The sequence below is a fragment of the Anoplopoma fimbria genome, chromosome 5 (assembly GCF_027596085.1).
Source record: "Anoplopoma fimbria isolate UVic2021 breed Golden Eagle Sablefish chromosome 5, Afim_UVic_2022, whole genome shotgun sequence".
NCBI lineage: Eukaryota > Metazoa > Chordata > Actinopteri > Perciformes > Anoplopomatidae > Anoplopoma > Anoplopoma fimbria.
Genome location: NC_072453.1, coordinates 12,256,153 through 12,268,791, shown reverse-complemented (window position 1 = coordinate 12,268,791; position 12,639 = coordinate 12,256,153). Strand labels below are relative to the sequence as shown.

At 46.5% G+C, this 12,639-nt stretch overlaps 1 protein-coding gene across 6 annotated transcripts in view; it reads left to right on the top strand.

Annotated features, from left to right (window-relative positions):
* The window catches only part of LOC129091133 (C-terminal-binding protein 2), a 97,689-nt gene that overhangs the window by 58,228 nt on the left and 26,822 nt on the right, over positions 1-12,639 (top strand). Inside the window, exon 1 of one of the 6 annotated variants that reach the window (XM_054598628.1) lies at positions 9,796-9,924. The exons of the other annotated variants lie outside the window; for them this stretch is intronic. Coding sequence (XP_054454603.1) covers positions 9,903-9,924 — 22 coding nt within the window. The 5' untranslated portion in view covers positions 9,796-9,902. Of the gene's footprint in view, positions 1-9,795; positions 9,925-12,639 lie in introns of those variants that run through there. 6 annotated transcript variants of the gene reach the window in all.

Genomic DNA, 12,639 nt, shown 5'->3' with positions numbered 1-12,639 from the left:
AAAAGTGTTGTTGAGCCCCTTCCCCTCCCCATCACCCCTCCCTCTCCATTTTTCTCATGGTTGATCATTCCAAACCATCGGTTGCGCTCACAGAGGGATTAATGGTTTCTGCGAAGCCGGCCAACCCGCGGAGGGAACGGAGCCTTCGAGCGAATGAGGAACAGCTGGTCTCCCTCTGCTTGTGACAGCTTGAGTGTGTGTTTGTGTGCGTGCGCGGTAGTAGCAGCTGACCTCTGCCACAGGGTCAGAAGTGCCGTCCTTTGTCGGAAAGTAGGCCTCAAGTCTTAGGCTTTTTCTCCCATGTTCTGCTGTTAATTAATCATGGGTCTTTTTAAAAGTATGATGAGTTGGCTACTTGAGGTTTCGTTCAGCGGTTTCTCTGTCGTTGCTTTGTTTGTGTGTGAGAGAGTTTTTCAAAAGTATTTGTGATCCATGTCAGGGACCAATTTTACATCAGTTTGTGATGGTCCATTACGTTTTTCTGAATTCCTGAAAAAAGTTTACTTAAAAATAGAGTGCACTTTTCAACAAAGCATCTTGTTCTACATGTGTTTATTTGAAGATTAAAAGGGTCCTATATTAGATTTGAAATGATAAAAAAAATGTTTTACCACAATGAAAAAATAATGAATTCAAACTGAAAGAAGCCTTCTTTCTTTTTTTGGGGGGGAGAAGAAATATTTCACATTACAGGAGGCCGGCTGATTGGAATTTAGATTAAAAGTTAACTGGCTCCTGCATGCTCCTTAACAGGCCTAAAGGTCACTGCTAAGCACTAATGGCGAGACGAGGAGTGTGAGTGTGTGAGTGTGTGAGTGTGTGTGTGTGTGAGTGTGTGTGTGTGTGTGTGTGTGTGTGTGTGTGTGTGTGTGTGATGATATGTTATGATAGGTTGGGAAAAATCTTTCCGCTATTTCCGGCGATCGCACCGTCATGTTTATTCTACCATCCGTCTCCCCGTCCCGTTTTGTTTACAGGATAGCAGCGATGTGTGCTCGCCGCTCGCTCTGTAAGAATGGCAGCACTTTGATATAATCTCCCCAATTATCCATCGTCAATTCTGCCGCATATTAGTCCTCTCTCCCCGGCAGCTGGAGAGGAGATTGGTTTTGTGCATGTCGAACGGCAACAGCTGCATCCACTAAAACAGACAACTACCTCTGCACACCTCCCCAGTCCTCCCTTTTTTCTTTTTTGTGTCTCCCTCCCCCCTCTCTTTCTCTCTCTCACTCAGTGGTGGGCAGGTCACCCTGAATTATTCATCAGTGTGAAATGAAAAAACTCATGGATATTGAATATCCTCTCTGAAGTGGTGGCCAACCTTGTGTGTGTGTGTGTGTGTGTGTGTGTGTTTTCTTCTTCTTCTTCTTCTTCTTCTTTTTTTTTTTTTTTGCAGCTGAAAAGAGTAAAGAGCGGCAGATCTCATTGCCAGCGTATTTCAAAGGTTAACCTCGCACACATATTTACTTTCTTCATGGTCTATGGCCGGCGAGGAGAGGTTTGGAGAGACAGACAGAAAGACAGACGCAAGGGGTTGAGGAAAAAGAGTGAGATAAAGAGGAGATGAAAGAACAGAATAAAGAAGTAGAACAGTAATCTGTGTTCCTGTGGATGTTTTTGTTTTTTCTCCTGGAAGAACTCGTTCCTTTGACCGCCCTCAGTGGGCTAACTCGTTGTGAAGCTAACCTGCTCCAGCCGCATGTTGTGAGGTCCGTTCCTTTCCCGGATACCAGTGTGCCTGTGGTCGGTTGTGGTCGTCCTGATCGACCGGTTGTCATTAGTTTCCCATGTGGCCCACTGTGTTCTTCCATTGTCCCCCTGCCTGCTCCTTTGTCCTGTGGTTTGATCTGCGGCCCACGCTGCCAATCAATGCTACTGGTTGCCATTCATTCAGCTCCGCAGCCAGCAAACACAGCGGGGACCCTCAGAACATCTCCCATCATAGAGCATATCAAATGTGCAGCAAGAATAAGAGGGGGAAAAAAAATGAGGCTTTCTTTTTTCTTTCTGCTTTAGGACATTTTGGTCACATTAGAATATTTGTGTGTCCACCTTTTCCCTGACATTTGTCTAACAACCTAGCTGAATGCTGTCTTCCTGAAGGACAGAGACTTAAAAGAGCCTCCTTTATGCCAGAGAGCAGATGCTAAGATAATGAATACATGAAATAAATAAAAACTACTCAGGGGTCAAGCCCCTCCTCCCCTGGTTGGTATGTTGTACATGCTAATAGATCATGGAGTGTTTTTATTCGTTCAGTAATATCCGAGAGAACAGTGCAGCATTAACCCTGCTCCGCTCCCATCGGCCATTAGGTTGCTACTACCCTGAACCCTTTCAGTCATTACGGTCCATTTTCCTCCATTCCCAATTTCTACTGCAGCATAGACAATTACTCAGGAATCCTTTTAAGAGTATTCCCCAGCCGTACAAAGAACCAAGCAGCCAGAGCTTTAACTGGCTAACCTTTTCCAAAAGTATTCTTAACAGAGTTGTAATGACTGACAATTGCAGAGGGAGGGTGAAGCTATTTTATTTTCCTAGGAAATAAAACCAGTCCAATGATGTGTGTTCCAGGAAATGTTTTCGAGCCTCTGCGTTCGTTTTTTGTTTTTTCCTTATTCGATAAAATCCTGTCACTTGTAGGTAATTGCGCTTTAGCTTAAGTGAAATACACCCAAAGTGGGGCAGCATCGGTGTAGCTCGGAGGTGTCGGGTGTTCCAGGTGGCGTATCGTGTGGCCCGGAACGCAAACTCCAGTTACAGTGGGGTTTTGGGGGGTTACGGTGGGTGGAGCGGGGAAGGAGGGTCTGCTCAGCCAGAGAGTGTGGAATATCATCTGCGAGGGTGGATGAGGAGGTGGGTGGGAGTTTCTTTCCAGAGTGTGTAGGAGATGAAGCGGAGGGAGGGGGGGGTGGTATGATGATGAAAATGGCTGTAACTCTTTAGCAAAGTGAGCTTTAAAAGGCTGTAAGTGGACACCTCATAGTGTCTGATGGCTGACTCCTGGTTGACGAGACCCCGCGACCCCGGCGTATTTATCCTAATGGAGCACAGCTGGGCCGAAGCCTCGATGGGTTAATGGCCATGTGACAGCTTTTGGCGGGGTTGGGGGAAGCGGGAGTTGTGTGTGTGTGTGTGTGTGTGTGTGTGTGTGTGTGTGTGTGTGTGTGTGTGTGTGTGTGTGTGTGTGTGTGTGTGTGTGTGTGTGTGTGTGTGTGTGTGTGTGTGTGTGTGTGTGTGTGTGTGTGTGTGTGTGTGTGTGTGTGTGCGCAAATGCATTTTTTTTTTTTTTTACTCGTGCACTCTACTGAATGGCACGCAGGGGCCACACTTGGGAGGGTGGGGACTCGCTGCTGCGTCTCCACTCTCTCTGCCAGGCCAGATGGCTCCTGTCACTGAGAGAGGAGGAGGAGGAGGAGGAGGAGGAGCATTGGGAGGAAAAGGGGGAGGAAGGAGGGAGCCCCCGAGTCGCCCTTAACAGCGCCAGAGTGGCCAGTCCCCCAGAGCCACCACATCTGGAGACCACCTGCAGCTGGCTCACCCCGTTTCCTCCGTCCCCGTCCCTTTCCCACTCTTGGCTCACGCTCACTTTCTCACTGTGTTTTGTTTTTTTTTTTCAGATGGGGGGAGGAGGGGGAGGAGGAGGTGGCAGTGTTGGTTTGCGCCCATATTTCAGCAACTTTAGTGTGTCTCTCCGGGGGGGAGTAGCAGGAGGGAGTGGATGGAGGAGGAGGCAGCGGTGGTGGCGGCGGCGTGAAAGCATAGCAGAATATAATTTTATTTTATGACTGCACCAGCCTCTGAGAGTTGTGGGTTTTGTATTTGTGATATTTCTTTTTTTATTCCTCCCGGAGTAAAAAAAAAAAAAAAAAAAAAAAAAAAAAAAAGGCAGAGTGAGAATGTTCGTTTTTCTTCCTTTCGCTGTAGCTGCAACTGATCCAGGGGCCACATGGGGGCCGTTCCTGCCTGGAAAATAAAGCCTGCGTGCCCTCTCTCGGCTTACCCCCTAAATAAAAATGCACTCATTTGCATTCCCATGCTGTAATTTAGCCTCTCTCTCTCTCTCTCTCTCTCTCTCTCTCTCTCTCTCTCTCTCTCTCTCTCTCTCTTTTTCTTTCTCTTTCACTATCTCGCTGTCCCTCATCCCGACATCCTTTCAGCCCCGGTCCTCGCGGTACCGCAGGGATTGGAACGTGGGAGGGGAAGAGAGGAGGGGGGAGGCAGAGAAAACAAAAGCAGAGAGTGGCAGTGTTGACTCAGGGGTTGTTATCTGGACCGCTGCTGAGGGGGCATGGGGGGGGGCTCTTGTGTGAGTGAGTGTGTGTGTGTGTGTCTGCATACATGCCTAGCGGCGTTATTTACCCTGGCTGCTGCTGCCACGGCAGGTGCCTCTCAGTGGATAAACCTGGGGCCTCCTAAATAAATATTCACCGTGGGGAAATTAGTCTTGCGTCACCAAAAACTACATTACTTCTGCTTATTGCTCACTCTTTCCATCGGTTGTCACACCAAGAGTGTCCAGTTCATTAGAGATTAGGCAATTTACCATCCAAATCCCCAAAATAAGTCTCACTGAGCATAAAGAAAAAATAATATATCAGAGGACTGTTAGAGGTTTTTAATGCAGCAAAAATAATATTTAAGTCGTACATTGTTAATATGGCTTGTTTCCTGATTTAAGCTCTTAAACTAAGTTGTTGAGCGAACACATACAGAATGACCTGTGGCTGAGATGATCTTGCTGCACTGGGTCACAAAACTCTGTGTTGGTTAATTTTTAAGTAAAAAAAAAAAAATTCCATGCTCTTCATGGATAGGGCAAGCAGTCAAGTCCGAATAAACAAACAATGACTGTCTAGTTTATGTTTTAAAGATGTCCTTGTTTACGTCTATGATTTTGATAATTCTATAAAGATGAATGCATTTTATTTTGTGGTAATCATTGCTCCACAGAAACAACAATCCAATGAAACCTGTTCTCTAGGCTGTAGGGAAGATATTCGGTTTTCCATTTTGGTTTAAAAACAGACCAAACCTTTTGAAAGGGGTTTATAATCATTGATAAATAACACAAACAACACTGCTATATAATTACAGAATCATTAAATACAAATGCCAATATTTAAACGGAAAGACACGTGTATTATCGCTTTGCTGTCCAGCTCAGCCGAGATCATTGATATGTCTGGCTGAGTCCTTTCCAAGCCTTATAATGGAGATTAGCCAAGCCAGAGCCTTCCCTCGTTGGAGCGAAACCCATACGGACTTGAGCCGAAAGGGTTCTTGAACATTAGGATAGAGGCAGCACATACTCGAGTTAAAACTACAAAAAGTCACAACCGTTGTAATACACCACAAGATAGAGTTAAAACAGTTAAAAATCATTCAAATAAAGCAAACTCTTAACATGGCTCTGAGCAGATCCAGAGTCCAGCATCTGAAACGGACCCCTGAGCTTCTGCTCGTAAAGTGGTCAGCTGAACCCTCGACTCCAAGTGGGAGGTTGGCTCCTTCTACCATTCGCTTTCTCACAATCCCTTAAAGTGCTTTAGGTTTTTTTTTAACATGCCTCTACATCCAGCCTCCTCTACATCCAGCCTCCTCTCAGCAGCGCTTACAGGAAAAGGCCGCTTACAGCATAATTAGGCTGGTCGGAGAAGAGGACTCCCGCTCAACGGTAAATCCACACGGACTGTAAAGGAGGTTCAGGCCATTTGTCAGGTCTTTCCAAGCGTGACCTTGGCTCTTGATGTCTCACTGTGCTAAAGGTCAGGGCTTTAAGAAGTCATGCAGCAGATTGGAGTGTAGACTCTGAACTGTGAATACTTCAACTCTGATTTGAAAAAACTGTAAAAATACGCCGCTAGAAAAAGGCAGCTAAAGAATTCTTTCTTTATATTTTTTAAGGATTTTTACTCTTTTATGAAGAAAATGACCCAGATTTTATAAGAAAGAGCAGATTGGATTACACTGAATTTTATCCAGACTTTACAGCTTCGTTCACACTAAAAAAAACAAGAAAAGGTTTCAAAATAAAACAAAAGAAGAGAAAAAGAACAAATATAGAATGCTTGAGATGTAAATGGTGCTTTTTAATCACATTTTTACACAGATTTTCATTCTTCTAGGTTTTCTTCATTTCTTTTATTCAAATTAACGATTAAACTCACAGATTCTTTGAACAGACACACTTTTGATAATGAGCTTTTTAGGTGTGATCAGTTTGATTTCAGGTCATGAATCGGGTTTTGTAGAAGTAACTGGGTGTGTGTGTGTGTGTGCAGGCACAAACGATTACGCTCAAAGGTGTGGTCGTGGCTTTTGCTTTATGGCAACAGAGTCTGTGGGGCGAACAGACGTAGCCTTCAGTACTGGTTTACACCCAAGTCTGGCAGCTCTACATCTTAAAGAGGAAGTGTGTGTTTGTGTATGTGTATAGGTGTGTGTGTGTGTATGTGTGTGTGTGTGTGTGGAGGGGAGAGGACCTGCTGTGCAAATCTGTTCTCATTAGTGTTTACTCGCCCCCTCCAAACATGTAACAACATGAACGTCAACTGCTGGAGTCAGGAGCATATAGCCGTTTGTTTGCACCCGGCCTGTGGCTGCACGTAGCCCATCCCCAGAAGTCCAGCAAAGCTTTTCCACTGAGGCCTGAATCTTTCTGGGCTCATCAGCCTCTCTGATTTTCAGCCATAGCACCTGCTGGAGAGATCACAAGTATATCTTCACGGAGCAGGTCCTTCTAGGAAGTTGTGATCACAAGGATGAACACAAATTCAAACAGTCCTTTGCGGTATTTGAACGATTTTCCATTTTGACTTCAGATACCTACTATTTTTTTTAGCTTAAGGGATACTGCAGTTATAGCACAACAATCCAGACCAGAACCACTTTCTTTAGCCAAATGATGATAAATTATAGTCAACGCATTTGTCTTTTTAAGTTTCTCTTTCTGCAAGGGAGTTAATCACGTTCGACACATTTTTGATTTGCCATTTTAAAAGTTAGAAGTTATAAAAACTCTAAATTCCCAAAACTACTAATTTGTTTTCTGGAGCTCTGAGGTTACGGAATAGACTAGGTTCTGGTAAAAATGTGTTCCAGTCGAGCTATTTGAACAGGGCAGCCGCTAAGATTCCTATTAAGCACATTTTTATTCTCACTGAACCCCTATGCATAATTTGCTCATCAGTAAATTCAGTAAGCTAACAATCAAAATTATTTCAAATTCATATCAGTTATATAAAAAAAAAATACTATTAAAATGAAACCATTCTGATTCAAGCGGTCACAAAAAAATCCGCTAAGGGACTGAACCTGAACAATACCTGTGAACCGAGCAGCAGAGGTCAGATATAATCTTTAACTACTTACGTCGGAGCTCAATACAGATTGACCTCTTGACCTACGGAGCTGGCAGTAATCGGTGGCCATTCACAAAATCTCTTGGTGTTCTCTGATACGCCCGCCCTTCTTCTTCTTCTTCTTATTATTAAAATATCCCTAACCTCGCAGAACGGCTCTATCTTTTGAGGAGCTGTGATCTGCCACGTTCCATATTAACATATTGCTGTCAGTCAGCCCCCCCCCTTCTCCTGCACATCCTCTAATGTTATTGAAGAGAGAAAGATCAGAGGGGCAGCCGTATCCCCACACTCCATCAAGTGTGTGTGTGTGTGTGTGTGTGTGTGTGTGTGTGTGTGTGTGTGTGTGTGTGTGTGTGTGTGTGTGTGTGTGTGTGTGTGTGTGTGTGTGTGTGTGTGTGTGTGTGTGTGTGTGTGTGTGTGTGTGTGTGTGTGTGTGTCTGGCCGGCTTGCAGGAAGTGGGGGCTGCAGCCTTTGATGGTCACACTCCCTCAGATGTGTCATTGCTCCAGAAGGCGTCTCGGCTGACGTGCCGCGTCTCTGCTCGTTGGGGCTCTCCCCCGCTGAGAAACATCAGCCCTGATGGTCACCTAAACACACACCACATAAAAAAATAATAAAAAAACACACTTAAAGTGGATGCACACAATTATTCTGCACAAAAAAAAATAGAAAAGTGCCTTCACACCAGGGCGGACACATCCACACACACCAACAAACACACAAACACACCCACAGACACACACACACACACACACACACCCTGAGCTAAAACTGCTCGGGCCGTTCCACCTTTCCTCTTTACTGTCAGTGATAATCGGTTCTGGCGTGTGACCACGCAGGGCTCTTTGTCTATTGGTCGCGCCTGTCATGCTGCCGGTGAGGTGTGTGTGTGAGTGTGTGTGTGTGTGTGTATATTTATGTGCATGTGCATCGCTGTGCTCTGGCCGTGCTGCAGAATTGCAGGGAGGCTCCGGTTACATTGTTATTCTAAACAGGGTGTTTTTCAGCCGTTCGTCCTCGCAGTCATTCAGCAGAGCGATCTGTCAGTTTGGCTCCTCTGGCTCCTCTCCCCCCTCCCTCCCTCCCTCCCTCCCTCCTCCTCCCTCCAGGGACCAAACTGTGAACTTAACACACTCGGCTCTGATGACTGCCCTGATGGTGCAAAAAAACCAACAACTCTACAGCTGTAATGTTATTGCTGGAGTAGCTTGAATGTTGCATTGTTCCTCTGGTTTAAAGTGTGTGTGCATGTGTGTTTTCTGTGTGTGTGTGTGGGTGTGGGTGTGTGTGTGTGTGTGTGTGTATTACATGTTCAGAGCGAGGGAGGGGAGAGTAAGTGTGTATGTCACCATTTCAATCTCTCCCCGGTAACCCACAAAATGCCGGGGTGGGGTGAGGTTGTGTGTGTGTGTGTGTGTGTGTGTGTGTGTGTGTGTGTGCGTGTGTGTGTGTGTGTGTGTGGTAGGTGGGTTGTTGAGGTGGGTTGTTGAGGTCTAGATGAAAGTGGAAAAGCAGGGGAGGAAACCAAATAATCGAGAGGGTGAGGGATGTGAGGTTGGGAGGAATCGAAAGCGTGTGTGTGTGTGTTTGAGAGAGAGAGAGGGAGAGAGAGGGGGGGAAAAAGGGGCAGGCATTCTTAAAACACTGTGGAGTCCAGATCAGAAATAAAACATAAAAAAGGGGAGAAGAAGAAGAAGGAGGAGGAGGAGGAGGGAAAAAGGGAGGAGGGATTGTGCTCGAGTGTGTTATGTGTGCAGATTCTATGAAGTGAAAGCAGCCAGGGAGTAAATTGTGCGAGCCCAGAGAGCTCTGCATGTACGAGCTGGCACTTCTGATTTAGACAGATTTTTATTTTTTTCCTGTCGCAAGATCCTTTTTTTTATTTTTTCTGCCCCTCCTGGTGTATTATCTCCTAAGACAAAGGCAGGAGAAAAGAGCTAAAGAGAGAGAGAGAGAAAAAGAGAGAGAGAGACCCACAGTGAATAGATGTTGCGCAGCTGACAGCAGAGGAAGCGGCAGAGAGAGTTTTCAGCCATCGCGCTCCCCAACCGCAGCCTTTTCTTCCTGGGAGATTAGAGAAGAGAGAGAAAAAAAAAAGGACAAAAACATCTCCACCCCCTCCCACCTTCTCCAAACCCGCTACCATCCGATCACCAGCCTGCACGCCGCTGGTGTATGATGCTTTTCTCTCTCAGCCCTCAAAGGCATGGACTGAAGATGATGCAGCCGGGGGCTTAGTGAGAGATCGCTCCGCTAAAAAAAAAAAAAAAAAAAAAAAAGGAAAAAAAAAACCTTCCCCTCACCAACAGGGCCGGACCAAGAGGAGCAACTCCAGGGGAGGGGGAGGGGGGCTGGAGGTGGAGAAGAGAGGGAGAGAGAGAGAGCGAGGGGTGGGGGGGGCGCCCTCCTTTGGATTATTGCGGAGGGTCTTCTACTTCCCTCTTTTGGGCTATTTCTTCTTCTCTTTTTTTTTTTTTTTCTCTCCACCCGCCTCAATTTTTCTTCTGCGATGCGTAGTTTTTAAGACGAAGAATGTGGCGACAACATTTTCCAGGCAAGCAGCATGTTTCCTGTTTTCTTTTCTGGATGTCTAATAAAGTCTGGCATGTGGGAGGTGGGAGGGAGGTAGGTGGATGGGGAGAGGTGGGAAGGGGGGGTGGGGGTTGTGGATTAGACGAGAGGAGGGGAGAAGGAGAGTGTGTGTGTGTGTGTGTGTGTGTGGGGGTTGGGGGCTGGGTGGTCGGTGAGGAAGGCAAGTAGTCCAACGTGTAGTCATTTTCGGCGTCCAACCCGTCCTGCACCGCTGCACTCGGCTCTGTGTTTTTTTGTTTTTTTTTTTTTTTCTTCTGCTTCCTCTGCGGTCTTGGGCTCCGGGCGCTCTCTGTAGCTCTGGGCAACGGCGAAGAATAAAAGAGCGGGAAAAAGGAGAGGGGGGTGGGGGGAGGTCCGGCGTAGTTGTGTGCCATGGATGCTGTTGACACCCGCTTTTGTCCCGCGTTGGAGTGCCCGCCCTGCCCGCCCCAACGCACACAGAGGGTACCATTTAAAAACAGGCGTGCGCTCATTTTCTTGGCAGGGGACGGATTGGTGTGGCGGGCAGCCGGGTGGTGACAGGGGTGGGGCACCGGCAGTGCAGGACAAGTAGCCTTTGTGTGCTACTTTTGGGGAAGTGAAGGGAGGGAAGGGGCAGGGAGGAGGCTGCCAACAAAGGGTGCTTATACCCGCCCCCCCCCCAACTCACCCTCTTTACCCCCTCTCTTTAACCACTACAACTCATGCAGTGACCTCGCGCTGTCACAGGCAGATGAAGGGTTTGTGTGTGTTTATGGCAGGTTTTGTATGTATGTATGTGTGTGTCTGTGTGTGTGTGTCTGTGTCTCTGTGTGAGAGAGAGAGGAAAGTAGTAAATGAGTAATTGAGCCTCAGTAAACCAGAAGTACGGGCTCTGGCACAGTGCCATTAGAAAGAGGGAGGAAACTCCAGCGAGGAAAAACAAAGTGTTGTTTGACCCAACGGCACATCTGTGCGTCGTGCCAAACTTCTCCGGTTCGCCACAGTCCTTGGCAGCTCCTGGCAGCCCGCCAAGGTTGTGTGTCGGTTCCTATTCATTTGTTGCCACATCCATGCAAGTGCATTCCTGTTGTGTCTGTGTTCTCATGCAGATCTGACTCTGCCTTTGCAACTTGTGCCTGTTCATGAACAAGGACTGCACACATAATTGCACACACTGTACATAATGACGGTTGAGTCTGAAAGCTTTTTGTTGAATATGAATATGAGTATAGAATTGTCTTATCAAATACATTTGTAAGGAGCTAATGTTGGTCTAGCTACTTTTTTTGCGCACTTTTTTCCAAGTTCCAATTTATAGCGATTAAGTAGATATGCTTAAATTATTGATATGTGCATGAAAGTTTAACTGGAAAAAGGGAAGAAACTGACAGAATGCTACCAGCGAGATCATCTCTCTAGACAAAACTCACCACTCTGGTCTTGCTGAACTGCAAAACCACATAATTTACTAAAAGATTTAGCGTTTTTTTAATAAACTGTCTTTGGCCGAGCGTGGATACCAAAGAGCAGAGAGCACGTTGTGCCAGACAACAGCCAAATTTGAGTTTGGCCTTTGGGCAAATTACTCAGAGAATTATCGTTAATTCGCTACAGCCGATATAAATGAACTGGCAGTGATATTTGCCATTTTATATGGTAATAATCATCCTTCAATGACGACTTGTTATAAGAAGCCAGTGACTTGAATGTTTTGCAGATCATTTTTTGCAATTGGACACACAATGCACAGGCCACATATTCATGTTCTAACCCCGCTCGCCTCTCTATGGGCATGTTCCTCACCCCACACAGTCTCTCCCCCCCCCCCACACACACACACACACACACACACACACACACACACACACACACACACACACACACACACACACACACCCCGTTTGACTGGCTCCCTGTGTTCACCAGAGCATGTGGCTCATGTTCCAGCACAGCTCTGCTCAGGGTGGCACAGTAAATGGCTGTAACTGTTGGCGGTCAGCAGCAGCAGCAGCAGCAGCAGCAGCAGCAGCAGCAGCAGCAGCAGCAGCAGCAGCAGCCCCCCACCCAGCTTTGTTGTCAAGAAGGAGCCACCTGCAAACAGCAGCTTTGGGTTGCTAGGCAACCGGTGGCAGCAGATGACGACAGCCTGGTGGACGGCTTGTCCGGTCCCCCTATTAGCAGCTAAAAGGACTTCTGTTGCTGTTTTCTCTCCTCCATATATTTTCCTTTTTCCTCCCTTTTCTGACCACAACACAACTGCGTCTCCCCGTTTTCTTTCTGCTCCCTCTTCCCCCTCACGGAGGCAACATAACACCAGCAGCAGCAGCAGCAGCAGCAGAGAGGCCAGTGGTAGGAAGAAACTCCTAGCTCCCTTCCCCACATAATGGAAACTCTGGCCTCATCTCCCGTTGCGCCGCTCTGCTGCGTCCTGCTGCCAGATTCTGACTAAGTGTTGCTGGCTCGGGAACCGCAGCCTCCTGCCCGGGCCGGTCTCGGGTTCCGAAAGTATTTGTCTACAGGAATGATTAGAATTAAAAAGAGAGAGATTGAGCAACAACAAAAAAAGTGAAAAGGTCCAATTGTATAAATATTAGTTAGTAATCTACATCAAGCCTTTTTTCAATGGAGACCTAGATTTCCAAAATTATTTTCATCGTGACCCAGTTCTCATTTTTGATGAGTGTTTTGTGATCTAATTGAGAAAATGTAGCTTTTA